Genomic DNA, 16,033 nt, shown 5'->3' with positions numbered 1-16,033 from the left:
ATAAAAAGTACAAAAATTTGTTTGGTTTGGTTTTTTTTCAAAAGATGTTTTGAAAAATTATTTTGAGAGAGAGTTTTGAAAAAAGTGATTGATTTGATGTGTATGAGAGAGAGATTTGTTTGGAAAACTTGTAAACCAAACAAGTTTTGGAAAAAAAATTTGGAAAAATTTGTTTGGTTTAATTACTTTTGAAAACTTATTTGCAGAGAATTTTTCTCAAAATTTTTTGAGAAACACAAACCAAACAAGGCCCAAGGCATTTCCTTTCCTTCTTCTCTGTTCCTTGTGTTTAGCGACTCTTCGCATACCATCAAACGCGAGGCTTCCGTCGCTTCAGGGTGAGAAGTTGATCAGAGAGCTCAATTTCTTCCCAAAGGAGTCCATCAACATCGTCGATCCCAATGATGCCTCTGCTGCGCCTGTCGCTCCCAGGATCGTCGAGAAGCGTTTCAAGTTTCCCAATTTCGCTGACCCCGACGTTTCCGCCGAAGACTTGGGTCACCATGCCGGCTACTACACGATTTAGCATTCTCATGCTGCTAGGTATTTTCAAATCCCTCCAATTTCGATTTTATTACTCATTTTTATGTCAATTTGTTTATAGCTATACTATACTATACTAGTGGTGTGTGGTGTGCTATCACAGGTTATAAATTTTGATCTCAATCTGAATTTGGATTTCATTAGTTATAGGATGTTTTGATCTGGGCAATTACATGAGGATATTTTGGAAAGGAAAAAAAAAATGTGACATCTACCTCAATTTTGGCCTTCCCTTTTAGATATAGATATATATATAGAAAGGAAATTGAAATAGAGAAAGACTCAAACAATTGCAAGAGCCATGCACATGTTATTTTAGAATGGTCAGTTGAACCCTAGGAGGTGCAGAGGCTCTGGCACTATGTGCTACCCCATTTTGGTTGAATTTCTTTGATCTATCTGAAATTTGTGAATTGAACTTGACTCTTTTTTTTTCTCTTCTTCTATTGAACGAGGATGTATTAAAATTTTTATGAATTGAAAAGTAGTGTTCCTTAATTCAATTTTTATTGACTCAATTGCATAATTTTTTTTTTTAAATTTACACACGCATCGCGTGTGCCTTAACCGCTAGTATTTATTTATTTATTCTTGTGAACTCCTATTAATTTTCAAGTTTTGCTTGTGAAAATTCTTTGACAGAAATATGAATTTCTGTGTGGTTCAAAATTGAGTTCAAATTTTATTCTTTGGGTTTGGTTTGTTACAAATCTATGAAATAAGAATGGGTTTCTATGAAATAGATATGTTATGTTATTATTTGGCTTTATATATTTGGTAGTTTAGCATTATTAGTCCTATTTTCTTCTTAGTTTGTTAATTTTAAATTTTAAGTTGTTATGGGATAGTTTTAAAATTTTTCATTATGTGTACATACTTTTAGTCCTATTTTTCATCCTTTTTGGCCTAAATAAATAAAACTTCAATTTACACCTTTCAAATGAATTTCAGTTTATTTTATCAGTTGAGTTTTATAGCCATGGCAGCATGGGCTAGATTCACGCTAATTGGTAGGCTCCAATTCTCTTTAATTGTCTCTCTTTCTATTTCTAGTAGTTCTCTGATTTTACATATGGTGTACTCACTTTACTAAGATCTTTAAGTTATCAGGAAGACAAATTTTATGTAAAACATTTATGATTCAGGAAGATCTTTAAGTTATCACGAAACTTGGCACACACAACCGCCTAGGCACGAGAGACTTGTGGGAGAAGATGGGACTCGAATCGGATTCTCGGTTTGGGAGTTAGAGCCAGATTTCACTTTAGACAAATTAGTTCTTAAAAAACTTAGAATTCGAGGTGTTAACGCCCCAAAATCACCAAACAGCGTCGGAGTAGCACGGAACGTGGCACACATGACCGCCTAGGTATGAGAGACTTGTGGGAGAAGACGAGACTCGAATCGGATTTCCGGTTTGAGAGTTAGAGCTGGATTTCACTTTAGATATCTCCGATGTTCCTTATCGGAAACAACACCATCTTTGACATTATTTTCATAGGCGATAAGTCCGTTTAGTCTCTCTTTCTCATATTCCCTTTCCTTTCGCTCTATTGGGTAATCTTCTCTAACTCTCATTTTCTGTTCCATGGCTTTAAGTCGTTGATTAAATTATTTAATTATTGTCATTACATTTTGTGTTTATTTGTATAATTAGAGATCGCGATTGGTGATTCTACGATTTTTAGTGATTTGTTAGTCATTTTATGATAATTGTTATGAAACTTTGTTGCTTGATTACGATATTTGTGGTTTATAAAAAATTTGTATATTTTTGCTACATTAATTATGTAACGCCGTCAAAATTAACCCATTATATATCATTGACATGCATTATTTAAAGAAGACATTTTATTAATTCATTCATCAGAGTATTACTAAATAATCGAATAAAATGCCCTACAGGCTTACATCTTTCCAAGCCAACACTTGGATACAAAATAATACGAGTTCTAACTCAATACAAGGAAAGCCCTAGGCTTGAGTGTTTACATGTACTAACAAATAAAAGCAAACAACAGAAAAATAGTCTTCAGAATCCAAGTCCTTCCAAGCTAAGTCCTTGGAGGTAGCTTATCCCCTGAACCTGAAAATGATGTTCCCATAAAGGGTGAGCCACAGCCCAATAGAAAAATACTAAACCACATATAAGTAACGAATAAAGCAATAGCATTCAACAGATGGTTAACCAGGATAATCAATTACTTCAGTTTACAGTCTCATGACACTATTGTCTAAGATACGTTTTACTTCCCAGTTTTATCAACATGGCTCAGAACCTGGCCAAACTTACAACAGTGAATTACATATACCGTATTCACATCCTTCCAATATCAACAAACAAATGAGACTCAAGCTCAAATAAATCAAAACACTTCATACTTCCAGATTGATACACATTTTAGTGCTGTATCAATAAAACACTTCTATATAAATAAGCACACATAAAAGTGATGCTAATGGAGTCCATCCCCTATCTCCTCCCAAACAAAATCCGGTTTAGAGGTCCATACCCTATCTTCCCCTAAACCGTGGAGTACATCCCCTATCTCCTCCCACACACAAAACAATGTATGCAAATGCAATGCTCAATCAATACACATATTCTCTATCAATGCAATAGTCAAAATTTATGACTTAACCAATGTGATTAGTTTCAGTTAATTCTAATCCACATGCAATGTCTACAACAATCACGACTATCCTCCACCGATAGCCCAAAACAGTTATTTCTAAACTGAAAATAACTATGTCCACAATACAATAGACAAATGATACAAATTATCCAATTATGCCAATTAATCAATGAATTTCCCCAATTCCATGAATTTAACCATCTTTTCCCAATTCCATGAATTACTTATACAAATCAATTCAATAATTCAACTAGGGTTTTTCCCAAAATTTACCAAAGTATTCCCAACATATTAAAATACCAAAACTTAGAACGTAACCTATAAATTGGAGTAGGAAATCCCTACCTCAGAGAAAACAACCCAAATGGTGAAGACAGAGATGAGTGCCCAAAGACCAAAATGCTCCAAATTGCCAAATGTTCAGATTAAATGAAAGCTCTCGACTCCCTCTATCTTTTTAATAAAGCAACTAGGGTTGAAACACTCTCTAAACAGATCAAACCTAAGAGAGAAGGTGAATAGGGAGAGAGAGAGATCGAACCTAGAGTTTGGAATCAAAAGAATATGAAAAAGACTGATCAAATCCCGTTGCTGTGTATTTAAACTGGACAGGCTCGCTCGAGCGAAGAACTTGGTCGCTTGAGCGACCAGACACAGAGAATCTACGCTCGAGCCAAGGAAGCCTTGCTCGAGCCAACAACCCAAAAGCTCGCTCGAGCGAAAGAAAGCTCGATCGAGCGAAGAACTCAAACCCTCAGGTCTGAAACCAGACTCACGCTCGAGCGAAGGAACTATTGCTCGAGCGAAGAACAAACTAACTCGCTCGAGCGAAGAAAAGCTCGCTCGAGCCAAGAATGCAAAGCTTCAGGTCCAACCCAGACGCAAACTCTCGCTCGAGCTACCAAACCCCGGCTCGAGCGAAGAACCAAAACAACATCTCGCTCGAGCGACAAACTCCTCGCTCGAGCGAATAACCAAAATTCTGGACAGCAACACTTGGTTTCTAAACCCAACCAACCTGAACAAACCTGCCTAACACATCCTATAATTCCAAAAGAGAAAATAAGGAACAACAACAACAACCATTATACAATGACAGAATCTACGGAACAGTCCGGATAAAATAATCAAATGGGAAAAGACCGGGGTCGCTATAACCTCCCCCCCTTCAAAGAATTTCGTCCCCGAAATTAGGCACAAATTTGAAAACAGGTTTTTCTCAATACCCAAAGATAGTATATAACAATAATAAACAACTTGACCCAATACTGGTCACTTCATCTCTTTATCAAGAGGCATCCCACAATATATTTAAAACAACATATATTTCAACCTGCACCACTATTATGCATTATTCCTTTCAATGTTAACAATTTCCATATCATATTCAATTGCATGATATATATAACACATCCAACAATGTAATCAACATATACAATGTTACACTAATCTTCTATAATGAAACAAGTTTCAAGATACACCCATTTATCAAAACATACTCAATGTTTTACAACTTAAGACATATGTAAAGCTCTTAAGTTCAATAATATAACAGAATCTAATTATAAGATTACAAATCAACAAACATGTCCGGATATTTCTCGCGGACTTCCAATTCACGTTCCCAAGTGGCTTCCTCCACTCCGTGGTGTTTCCACAAAACTTTGACCAAAGGGATGGTCTTGCCTCGCAAAACTTGATCCCGCCTATCCATGACTCGAATCGGTCTCTCTTCATACGAGACATCCTCATCAACTACTAAATCGGTCCAATCCAACACATGTGATGGATCCGGCTCATACTTCCGAAGCATACTCACATGAAAGACGTCATGTACTCCGGACAACTGCGGCGGCAAAGCTAAACGATAAGCAGCCTCGCCAATCCTCTCAAGGATCTCAAACGGACCAATGAACCGAGGGGACAACTTCCCACTCTTCCCAAACCTCATCAAACCCCGTCTAGGTGATATCTTCAGAAAGACATGATCACCCACCTCAAACACCAATGGTCTCCTCCTACGGTCGGCACACAATTTCTGACGACTCTGTGCTGTAACAAGCCTCTTACGAATAAGCTCAACTTTCTCCGTCGTTTCCCCCACCAACTCTGGACCCAACAGAGGTGTATCACCCACCTCGGCCCAACACACAGGAGATCTACACGGTCGGCCATATAAGGCCTCAAATGGTGCCATACCGATACTAGATTGGAAACTGTTGTTGTAGGCAAACTCCACCAACGGCAAGTGCCTCTCCCACGACCCACTAAAGTCTAGAACACAACCCCGAAGCATATCCTCAAGTATCTGAATAGTACGCTCGGACTGTCCGTCAGTCTGAGGATGATAAGCTGTGCTAAAGGTCAACTTAGTGCCTAAGGCACTCTGCAAACTCTGCCACAACCTGGCAGTAAAACGAGGATCTCTATCTGAGACGATCGTCACTGGGACCCCGTGCAATCTCACTATGTCCCGAATATACAGGTCGGCAAGATGATCTACCGAATCTCTCACGCGCATAGAAATAAAATGCGCCGACTTAGTCAACCGGTCTATAACCACCCAAATAGCATCACTACCCCGCTGAGTCCTCGGAAGACCTACAACGAAGTCCATAGTGACATGCTCCCACTTCCACTCGGCAATAGGCAAGGGTTGCAACAAACCCGCTGGCCTCTGATGCTCGGCCTTCACTTGCTGGCAAGTAAGGCACTTAGATACGAAAGCTGCCACATCCTTCTTCATACCCCGCCACCAAAACTGGCGACCCAAATCCCGATACATCTTAGTGCCTCCCGGATGCACCGCAAGGCGTGAATGATGAAACTCTCGGAGTACCTCCTCTCGGCAAGACTCCGGCACAAACAGACGGTCTCGGTATCTCACACTCAGGTCGGAATACACCGTCAAACCCTTCTCAACCTTCCCACCGGAAATCTTCTCACGGAGAGATTCTACCTCAAAGTCACCTCTCTGAGCCTCTAACACTCGAATCACAAGTGAAGGCTGTGCAATAACAGAAAACAAGGCCGCAGCCTCAACGGATTCGCCCAGAAGTAAATCAAACTCCCCAAGTGCACCCAACATCTCCCATTCTCGGATGGCTATACTAGCTATGTCACCAACAGGTTTCCTGCTAAGGGCATCGGCCACCACATTGGCCTTTCCCGGATGATAATGCAACTCAAAGTCATAATCCTCTATAAATTCCATCCACCTCCTCTGCCTCAAGTTCAAGTCTTTCTGTGTAAACAAATATTTCAAACTCTTATGATCCGAGAACACCTCGAACCTCTCACCATAAAGATAATGCCTCCAAATCTTCAAGGCAAATATCACAGCTGCTAACTCTAGATCATGCGTAGGGTAATTCTGCTCGTGAATTTTCAACTGACGTGAGCCAAAGGCAACTACTTTCCCCTCTTGCATTAACACACAACCCAGACCCTCTCGTGAGGCGTCACAAAAGACTGCATAACCCAACCCTCTCTCTGGAATAATCAATACTGGAGCAGTAGTCAGTCTAACTTTCAACTCCTGAAACGACTTTTCACAAGTCTCACTCCATACAAATTCCCTTCCGAGTCAGCCTAGTCAACGGTGATGCTAACCTGGAGAAATCTTTCACAAACCGACGGTAATACCCAGCTAATCCCAGAAAACTGCGGATCTCAAATACACTCTTAGGCTGTGCCCAATCCTGCACTGCCTCTACCTTGGATGTATCAACAGACACTCCTTCACCGGATACCACATGGCCTAAGAATTTGACTTCTCTCAGCCAGAACTCACACTTCCCAAACTTGGCATACAGCCTATGGGCTCTAAGTAACTCAAGCACCACCCTCAAGTGTGCCTCGTGCTCCTCCTCAGAAGGCGAATAGATAAGGATGTCGTCCACAAAAACGACTACAAACCGATCCAAGAATTCCCGGAAAATCCGGTTCATCAAGTCCATAAAGACTGCCGGTGCATTGGTGAGTCCGAATGGCATCACCAGAAACTCATAATGGCCATACCGCGTACGGAATGCCGTCTTCGAAATATCCTCTTCCCTGACCCTCAACTGGTGGTAACCCGATCTCACGTCTATCTTAGAGAAACAACGGGAACCCTTCAATTGGTCAAATAGATCATCTATACGGGGCATAGGGTACTTATTCTTGACCGTAGCCCGATTCAACTTCCGGTAATCTATACAAAGTCTCAAAGCACCTCCTTTCTTTTTAACAAAGAGGGCCGGTGCTCCCCACGGCGAAACACTAGGACGTATAAAACCCTTGTCTAATAACTCCTGGAGCTGGATCTTCAACTCAACTAACTCGGCTGGGGCAAAACGATAAGGTGCCATGGAAATCGGCGCCGTGCCGGGCACTAGGTCAATAGAGAACTCAATCTCCCGATGCAGTGGCAAACCAACAAGATCCTCGGGAAAGACATCCGAGTACTCACAAACCACCCTTGGCAACACAATCAGTGTCTCCTCATCCTCACTAATCGAAAGGTTAGCAAGTAAACTACTAAGCTCACTCCGTCCTCGTGGAACATACCCCGGTGGCAACACATCACCAACCCGGTCCCCCAGAAAATGAAAATACTCTCCGCTCACGGTACAACAAGTGACCCTCTGGCGGTAGCAATCAATAACTGCCCGGTATGACGATAACCAGTCCATACCCAAAATAACATCGAAACCCCTCATAGGCATAACGACAAAGGAAAATGGGATTCTATGATAATCAACCTCTATATCACAATCCCTAACACCTTGTTTCAAAATCAATTCACCCCCAAGAGGTGACACTACACATATAGGAGATGCTAACTGTGCTAAGTCCAATTCCAAAACAGATGCAAATGCAGCAGACACAAAGGAATGAGATGCACCCGTATCAATCAAAACATTAGCAACCGAGTTGCAAAACAAGAAGGTACCTCTCACAACTGATGGAGTCGGTACAAGATCCTGCGCGGTAACAGCGTACACGCGCCCAGACGACCTCTGATCAACCTGCTCACCCCTAGGAGCATAAGATTGCTGCACTGTCTGGGACGATGAAGCCCCCTGATTAGCCCTCGAGGCCTGACCCGACTGAGCTGGCTGCTGACCCTGAATCGGCCTCAAACCAGATGCACCAGGTGTGCCACCCAACTGTGGGCAATACCTCTTCATGTGCCCTGGCTGACCACACTGATAACACGAGAGTGGCTGACCTCTACCCTGACTCTGGCTCTGAGATCGAGCCGAAGATGATGCTGCTCTCTGCACTCCTCCCCTCTGAGGACAAACTGGAGACTTGTGGCCCAGCTGGCCACACTTGAAACAGGTAATGTCTCCCTGACTGCCTTTCCCCGAACTAGCACTCGGTACAGGAAAAGTCGATCTCGAAAAGTTACCCTGAGACTGCTGGAGATTAAAACCCTTCTGTCTCCTACCATCACTCTGACTATCCTGACTCCTCTTGGAGCCCTTCTGCCCTTCCTCCTCCTCCTGCATCATGATCTCCATATGGGCTGCAGCATCAACCATACGCCCATAATCCCGAATCATAGTTCCCCCAACTCTCAGCTTGAGGCCACGCCTCAACTTCTTCTCAAACTCAATACAACGGCGTTCCTCAGACGCCACCAACTCAGGTGCAAACCTGGACAAACTAGTAAATGCAGCCTCAAACTCGGCCACTGAAGAACTCGCCTGATTAAGCTGACAAAACTGGTCTCGCAGTTTCTCCCTGACTGCCGGAGATAAAAACTTCTCCTGGAAAGCATTCACAAAAGCCTCCCACGTACCTCCTATACGCCCCTTAGTAAACTTCCACCACTGACCCGCATCCCCCTTCAACTGGAAAGATGCCAAGGTCACTTTCAACCCCTCGTCTTCGATGCCAAGCATCTCAAACGTCTTCGTTGTCTGTTCGAGCCATTCATCTGCCTTAAGTGGCTCTTTAGGATCACCCACAAATTCATCCGGATTAGACCGGACGAACTCCCTCTTCAGAAAGGAAGGTCCTGCATCCGCAATCACAGCCTGAGCTTGATTCTCAGCTCTGAGAATGCCTACTGACTCCCTGAATGCCCCTGCTATCTCTCGAGCTAAAGCGCCCATAGCCTGCTGGCCTACTGGCTCGGCCACATTGGCCTGGCCAATTCCCTCCTGAACTGCCGGAATCTCCTCTGGCACAGGCACCTCCTGCCTACCTGACCTACCACGCCTACCGCGTCCTCGTCCTCGTCCTGACATCCTAATAAAGGAAACAAAGACATTAGCACATTAATAAATGTGCCGAAGCTAAACACTCGCGTCGTAATGCAATGGACAACAATAATTCATTCCACGTAAGCACATAATCACATAAGCACCTACGAATTTCATTCCCGGATAATGATAGTCCCAATGCGTTACTATAGTTCCGGTTGGAAGCAGCATTGATCAAGTGCCTTTCCAACAAGACTACTAGAAACTCAAGGGTCCAATCAACATCCTAGAAACTACATTCCATACCCACATAATCACATAAACATGTTATCACATAAGCATATAACATTACACTAAGTCTCTATCAAACGAGACGAACCCAATGTGATACTAATCACTTCCCACGTACCCAAAGTATTCAAACCCGGTACGCTCTGATACCAAGTTGTAACGCCGTCAAAATTAACCCATTATATATCATTGACATGCATTATTTAAAGAAGACATTTTATTAATTCATTCATCAGAGTATTACTAAATAATCGAATAAAATGCCCTACAGGCTTACATCTTTCCAAGCCAACACTTGGATACAAAATAATACGAGTTCTAACTCAATACAAGGAAAGCCCTAGGCTTGAGTGTTTACATGTACTAACAAATAAAAGCAAACAACAGAAAAATAGTCTTCAGAATCCAAGTCCTTCCAAGCTAAGTCCTTGGAGGTAGCTTATCCCCTGAACCTGAAAATGATGTTCCCATAAAGGGTGAGCCACAGCCCAATAGAAAAATACTAAACCACATATAAGTAACGAATAAAGCAATAGCATTCAACAGATGGTTAACCAGGATAATCAATTACTTCAGTTTACAGTCTCATGACACTATTGTCTAAGATACGTTTTACTTCCCAGTTTTATCAACATGGCTCAGAACCTGGCCAAACTTACAACAGTGAATTACATATACCGTATTCACATCCTTCCAATATCAACAAACAAATGAGACTCAAGCTCAAATAAATCAAAACACTTCATACTTCCAGATTGATACACATTTTAGTGCTGTATCAATAAAACACTTCTATATAAATAAGCACACATAAAAGTGATGCTAATGGAGTCCATCCCCTATCTCCTCCCAAACAAAATCCGGTTTAGAGGTCCATACCCTATCTTCCCCTAAACCGTGGAGTACATCCCCTATCTCCTCCCACACACAAAACAATGTATGCAAATGCAATGCTCAATCAATACACATATTCTCTATCAATGCAATAGTCAAAATTTATGACTTAACCAATGTGATTAGTTTCAGTTAATTCTAATCCACATGCAATGTCTACAACAATCACGACTATCCTCCACCGATAGCCCAAAACAGTTATTTCTAAACTGAAAATAACTATGTCCACAATACAATAGACAAATGATACAAATTATCCAATTATGCCAATTAATCAATGAATTTCCCCAATTCCATGAATTTAACCATCTTTTCCCAATTCCATGAATTACTTATACAAATCAATTCAATAATTCAACTAGGGTTTTTCCCAAAATTTACCAAAGTATTCCCAACATATTAAAATACCAAAACTTAGAACGTAACCTATAAATTGGAGTAGGAAATCCCTACCTCAGAGAAAACAACCCAAATGGTGAAGACAGAGATGAGTGCCCAAAGACCAAAATGCTCCAAATTGCCAAATGTTCAGATTAAATGAAAGCTCTCGACTCCCTCTATCTTTTTAATAAAGCAACTAGGGTTGAAACACTCTCTAAACAGATCAAACCTAAGAGAGAAGGTGAATAGGGAGAGAGAGAGATCGAACCTAGAGTTTGGAATCAAAAGAATATGAAAAAGACTGATCAAATCCCGTTGCTGTGTATTTAAACTGGACAGGCTCGCTCGAGCGAAGACTTGGTCGCTCGAGCGACCAGACACAGAGAATCTACGCTCGAGCCAAGGAAGCCTTGCTCGAGCCAACAACCCAAAAGCTCGCTCGAGCGAAAGAAAGCTCGATCGAGCGAAGAACTCAAACCCTCAGGTCTGAAACCAGACTCACGCTCGAGCGAAGGAACTATTGCTCGAGCGAAGAACAAACTAACTCGCTCGAGCGAAGAAAAGCTCGCTCGAGCCAAGAATGCAAAGCTTCAGGTCCAACCCAGACGCAAACTCTCGCTCGAGCTACCAAACCCCGGCTCGAGCGAAGAACCAAAACAACATCTCGCTCGAGCGACAAACTCCTCGCTCGAGCGAATAACCAAAATTCTGGACAGCAACACTTGGTTTCTAAACCCAACCAACCTGAACAAACCTGCCTAACACATCCTATAATTCCAAAAGAGAAAATAAGGAACAACAACAACAACCATTATACAATGACAGAATCTACGGAACAGTCCGGATAAAATAATCAAATGGGAAAAGACCGGGGTCGCTATAAATTAGTTGTGTTGTTACGCATTTTGTGATTGATGTTATGGAATTTTATGGGTTGGTTATGACATTTGTAATTTGTAAAAATTTTGATTATTTTTATTATGCCAATTAGTGGTGTAGTTACACATTTTGTAGTTGATGTTATTAAATTTTGTGAGTTGGTTATGACATTGGTGGTTTTTAAAAATTTTAGATGTTTTTGTTACACCAATTAGTGCATAGTTACATAATTTTTGGTTAATGTTCTGAAATTTTGAAAATTAGTTACGACATTGGTGATTTTCTATAATTTTAAACAATTTCGTTACGCCAATTAGTGATGCAGTTATGTATTTTGTATTTTATATCACAAATCTTTGTGACTTGATTACGATATTTATAGTTTCTAAAATTTTAAATATTTTTATTATACCAATTAATAGTGTGATTATACATTTTGTAGTTGATGAGTAAAATACTTTTTTTAGCAAGCTACATGCCTCAATGTATGTCTCTCTCTCTCTCTCTCTCTCTCTGCAGCTTGTTTCTCTCCCCTTCTCCATCTCCATTCTATGAAACCCCAGACCGAAATCCCCTTCTTTGAAACTGCCCCTTTCACCTTTGTTTTCCATGTTTGTTTGATTTGGTAGTTGTTTTGATTCCATATATATAGATATATACTTCAAATTTGGCTTGGGTTTGTGAAATCTAATGTGTAGTTAATTGACTTCTGTACTCATCTAACTGATATGAGATAACAATTTCTTATTTATTTGTTAAAATCTGTTTATGTTTATAATTTTTCGTTTCTTCTTATGTTATACTTCTAATATTGGTGGTTTTGGGTTATGGTTGAATGTAATATTCCCCTTATGGATTAATAGTTGCATATTTTACCTCTGCATTTGAGGATTTTTATTTGATTGATATACAATTCTTCTCATGATTGGATGTTGTTGGTGCATTATCTATGCACATATTATTTTAATATTAGTTTTATATTTGTTTTGTTTTGTTTAGAATCACAAAGCAGTGGGAAGACAAAGGTTGGAATCAATGGTATGTTTATTGATGGTTTCTGTCATGTTTCAGTTGTTCTTCACCCAACATCCCGTAGTATTCCTTGTTTCAGTTGTTTATTGACTATGTATGCAATTTATTTTCCTTCAATAAAATATTTGACCTTGTAAGTAGTTGTTGGTGTATGATCCATAGCATCCTTTCTAGATTAAGAAGTTATTTTGACTAACAAAACTGAACTAACTCAAATTGCTTACTTTTTCAGGTTTTGGTCGGATTGGAAGATTGGTATTACGGATAGCAACATCTAGGGATGACATGGATGTTGTAGCTGTCAATGATCCTTTTGTTGATGCTAAGTACATGGTAAGAAATTGTGCATTGCTTCTATTTTCTTTGGGTTCCTCCCTAGACATCTTGAATTGTTTTAGATGTAGTGTATTTTCAGTAGTAACATAATCTCCTTCCAATTGTTGGGCTGTAAGCTGAACTTAGCAGTTCTTGGCAAGCTTAGGTTGCTAAAAGATAATTGTAGCTCATTTGATGACCCAAGTTTGAATCTGACTTGTACACGCAGTTCTTGGTGTATGATCCCAAGCATCCTTGCTAGATTAAGAAGTTTTTTTGAATAACAAAACTGAAACTCAAATTGCAAACCTCACTATCTTAAATTGCTAATTTTTTGTTGAAAATAATACTTCCAGTTCAGGAGCTTGAACTTGGTGTTATTTTTAGTCAACTTCAAGGTAGCTGATTGACCTTGAACAACATAAACTTGGCTAAACTCAAATAGTTTTTTATCTCAGCCGCAATATTGTGGAATGTAATTGTTGCTACCGAGTTAGGTTAATGTTATGTTTGCTTAATATTTGTTGATTTCATTGCAAGATCTTGTAATTGGGTTAAGTACCCCGAGGGAGTTGGGGCAGCTTTTACACTTTACAAGTTATAAAAAGTCTACAAGAGATTGAAAGAAAATTCACTTGCATGTATTTTGGATTTTTCACAGCCAGAGAAAACCATGGACTCCCTTACTTTTCTTCAGGATGGTGGGAAGTAGGTTTTAAGGATACCATTCTGGCGCAACATGTGGGCATATTTAGCATTGTAATTGGAAAGGCGGTTGACTTGAGGATTTGGTGGGACAAATACCAGTTACCGCTTTTCAAAAATTTCGATCCTATGTCTACAAATTATTTTTCTGTGAAATCTTCTGAATGGTTAAAATGAGGAGATAGGATGTGACAGGATGTTAATGTTATGCAAACTATGCCAGCTTCACCTTATCCTGAGTCATGAGGTGTCTCCTTGTAATTTTGAGGTGTTTTCCAGAACTTAATGGAAAGCTCACAGGAATGGCCTTCCGAGTCCCAACTCCTAATGTTTCTGTTGTGGACTTAACTTGTCGACTTGAGAATAGTGCTTCTTATGAAGATGTTAAAGCAGCCATAAAGTATGTTTGCCATTTTTTGTTTTCTTATCCACCTTGCATATACAATCTCTCTCTCTCTCTCTCTCTCTCTCTCTCTCTCTCTCTCATGATTGATTGATGTGAGGTTCCTAGGCATGAATTAACATCATATTGGTAAGTACTAAATCACCTTTGACATACCAAAAAAAACAAAAAAAACTAAGGCACCCTTGATATTTCAATTATAGGTATGCTTCAGAGGGGTCGCTGAAAGGCATTCTCGGGTACACATATGAGGAGGTTGTCTCCAATGACTTTGTTGGTGACTCAAGGTTAACTTTGTTGTCTCTCTCTCATTTTTATATCCTGATAAAACTATTGTCATTAAGAATTTAAATATCCCACACAATATCTTCTGAATGTAGATGTGTTTTTAAATTCTTGAATGGAAAAAATTCTTGGCCTTCCAGCAGCAGCTATATCATATTGGTTTCCCATCTATAGCTTATGTGCTGATGTTACACTTTTCAATTAAAGAAACTTTTTCAATTGGTTTGGAAGTAAGGGGGCAGAAGCAGGAACGTTTTGGCTGTTATCGCGTGGTTTTCTGGGCCTTTTTCTTTTTTTTTTTTTAAATCTCCTTTGATATGGAAATTTGTTTCACCGCATCTATTTTGTTCATATTCTTTACCGGTGAATGACCCTAAAGCTGAAGTGCCCTGAGTCGGGGGTTTTTTTTTTTTATATCCTTGATGTTCCGATGACTTTCTCCTTTACTATTTGATTTACATTTTTGGGGCATATTTTATCTCAGGTCAAGTATATTTGATGCCAAGGCTGGGATGGGACTGAATGCATCTTTCATGGAGCTTGTTTCATGGTACGACAATGAGTGGGGTTACAGGTACAGCTTCTCTCTCTCTCTCTCTGTGCACCGACACCTAGTGGTGATTCATTTGGTCTTTATTGCAGCAACCGAGTGTTGAACCTGATAGAGCACATGGCATTGGTGGCTGCCAGCAACTAAGTGGTCTGGGAGGAGGAGACTGCTGTTTCAATTTTTGGAGCCTGCATTGATTTTAGTTAAAAGTAGTTTATAAATTTCATAGTCATTTTTGTGTTTAATTGGTCTTTGTTATCATCATCATATCATTTGAGCCTTTCTATTGAGTTTCATAACGGGACCTAAAAATAATGAAGATTCCACACGACTATGAACTCACTTTAGTAATACATATATATGATTTGTTTGTGCCGTGTGTTTATCTCAGGTCACCATAAGAACATGTGGGAAAGAATTTTTATTTTAAAAATAAGGGTAAATTACAAATATACCATCTAAGGTTTGTTTAAGACACATTGTTTGTGATTTGGCATATATTTTTTTATTAGAATTTTTTATTTAACAAAATTAACTAAAAAATAAAAACCATAATTATTTTCTTATACAATAATAAAATTATTTAAATTATTAATTTAAATATATTTCTAATATCATTAAAAATTGTTAATTAATTTTTATTATTTATTAATAAAATAAATGATTTATTATGAAATTAAAAATTTTAACTAGTAAAATATAATTTTCAAAATTATAAGAGGTGATTTGTATTTCAATTAAATTTTAAGAATGTATGTATAATTTACCTTAAAAATAATGAGTGACCCCACTTTGAGAGCTTCTAAATATGCCTCTTATTTTTCTCCACATCCACCTTTGCGAAAGCATATCTCACCCCGGGTAGAAAGCAAGAGTGTAGAGAGAAAGTAGTCACGGTCTAATACTGTTTTGTAAAACTTCT

General features: G+C 39.5%; 1 protein-coding gene across 8 annotated transcripts; it reads left to right on the top strand.

The window, feature by feature from the left end:
• The first annotated feature begins 256 nt into the window (after nucleotides 1-256).
• On the top strand, nucleotides 257-15,584 carry LOC145796841 (glyceraldehyde-3-phosphate dehydrogenase GAPCP2, chloroplastic-like). 8 transcript variants are annotated; one of them, XM_082882184.1, is made up of 7 exons: nucleotides 257-543; nucleotides 12,821-12,859; nucleotides 13,086-13,186; nucleotides 13,830-14,273; nucleotides 14,480-14,563; nucleotides 15,046-15,111; nucleotides 15,204-15,584. In XM_082882184.1, the coding sequence occupies exons 4-7, from the start codon at nucleotides 14,116-14,118 to the stop codon at nucleotides 15,256-15,258; spliced, it is 363 nt and encodes a 120-aa protein (XP_082738310.1). In that variant the 5' UTR covers nucleotides 257-543; nucleotides 12,821-12,859; nucleotides 13,086-13,186; nucleotides 13,830-14,115; the 3' UTR covers nucleotides 15,259-15,584. The 8 variants fall into 8 exon arrangements, 5 of the variants coding, with proteins under 5 accessions (XP_082738310.1, XP_082738308.1, XP_082738309.1 ...); XM_082882182.1 differs by having other exon boundaries at nucleotides 15,046-15,135; XR_014337422.1 differs by lacking the exon at nucleotides 13,830-14,273.
• The last annotated feature ends 449 nt before the right edge of the window (nucleotides 15,585-16,033 follow it).

This window comes from Camellia sinensis, chromosome 8, assembly GCF_055761805.1.
Source record: "Camellia sinensis isolate YWXY chromosome 8, ASM5576180v1, whole genome shotgun sequence".
NCBI classification, from domain to species: domain Eukaryota; kingdom Viridiplantae; phylum Streptophyta; class Magnoliopsida; order Ericales; family Theaceae; genus Camellia; species Camellia sinensis.
This window is presented reverse-complemented; position numbering and strand designations above follow the sequence as displayed.

Bases quoted from the DNA above. Each gene is read 5' to 3' on its own strand.
- LOC145796841 (XM_082882183.1), top strand. From the start codon at position 14,116: ATGAGGTGTCTCCTTGTAATTTTGAGGTGTTTTCCAGAACTTAATGGA. The intron at 14,274-14,479 runs GTATGTTTGCCA...TTTCAATTATAG, and splicing joins GATGTTAAAGCAGCCATAAA to GTATGCTTCAGAGGGGTCGC. The intron at 15,136-15,203 runs GTACAGCTTCTC...TCTTTATTGCAG, and splicing joins GACAATGAGTGGGGTTACAG to CAACCGAGTGTTGAACCTGA.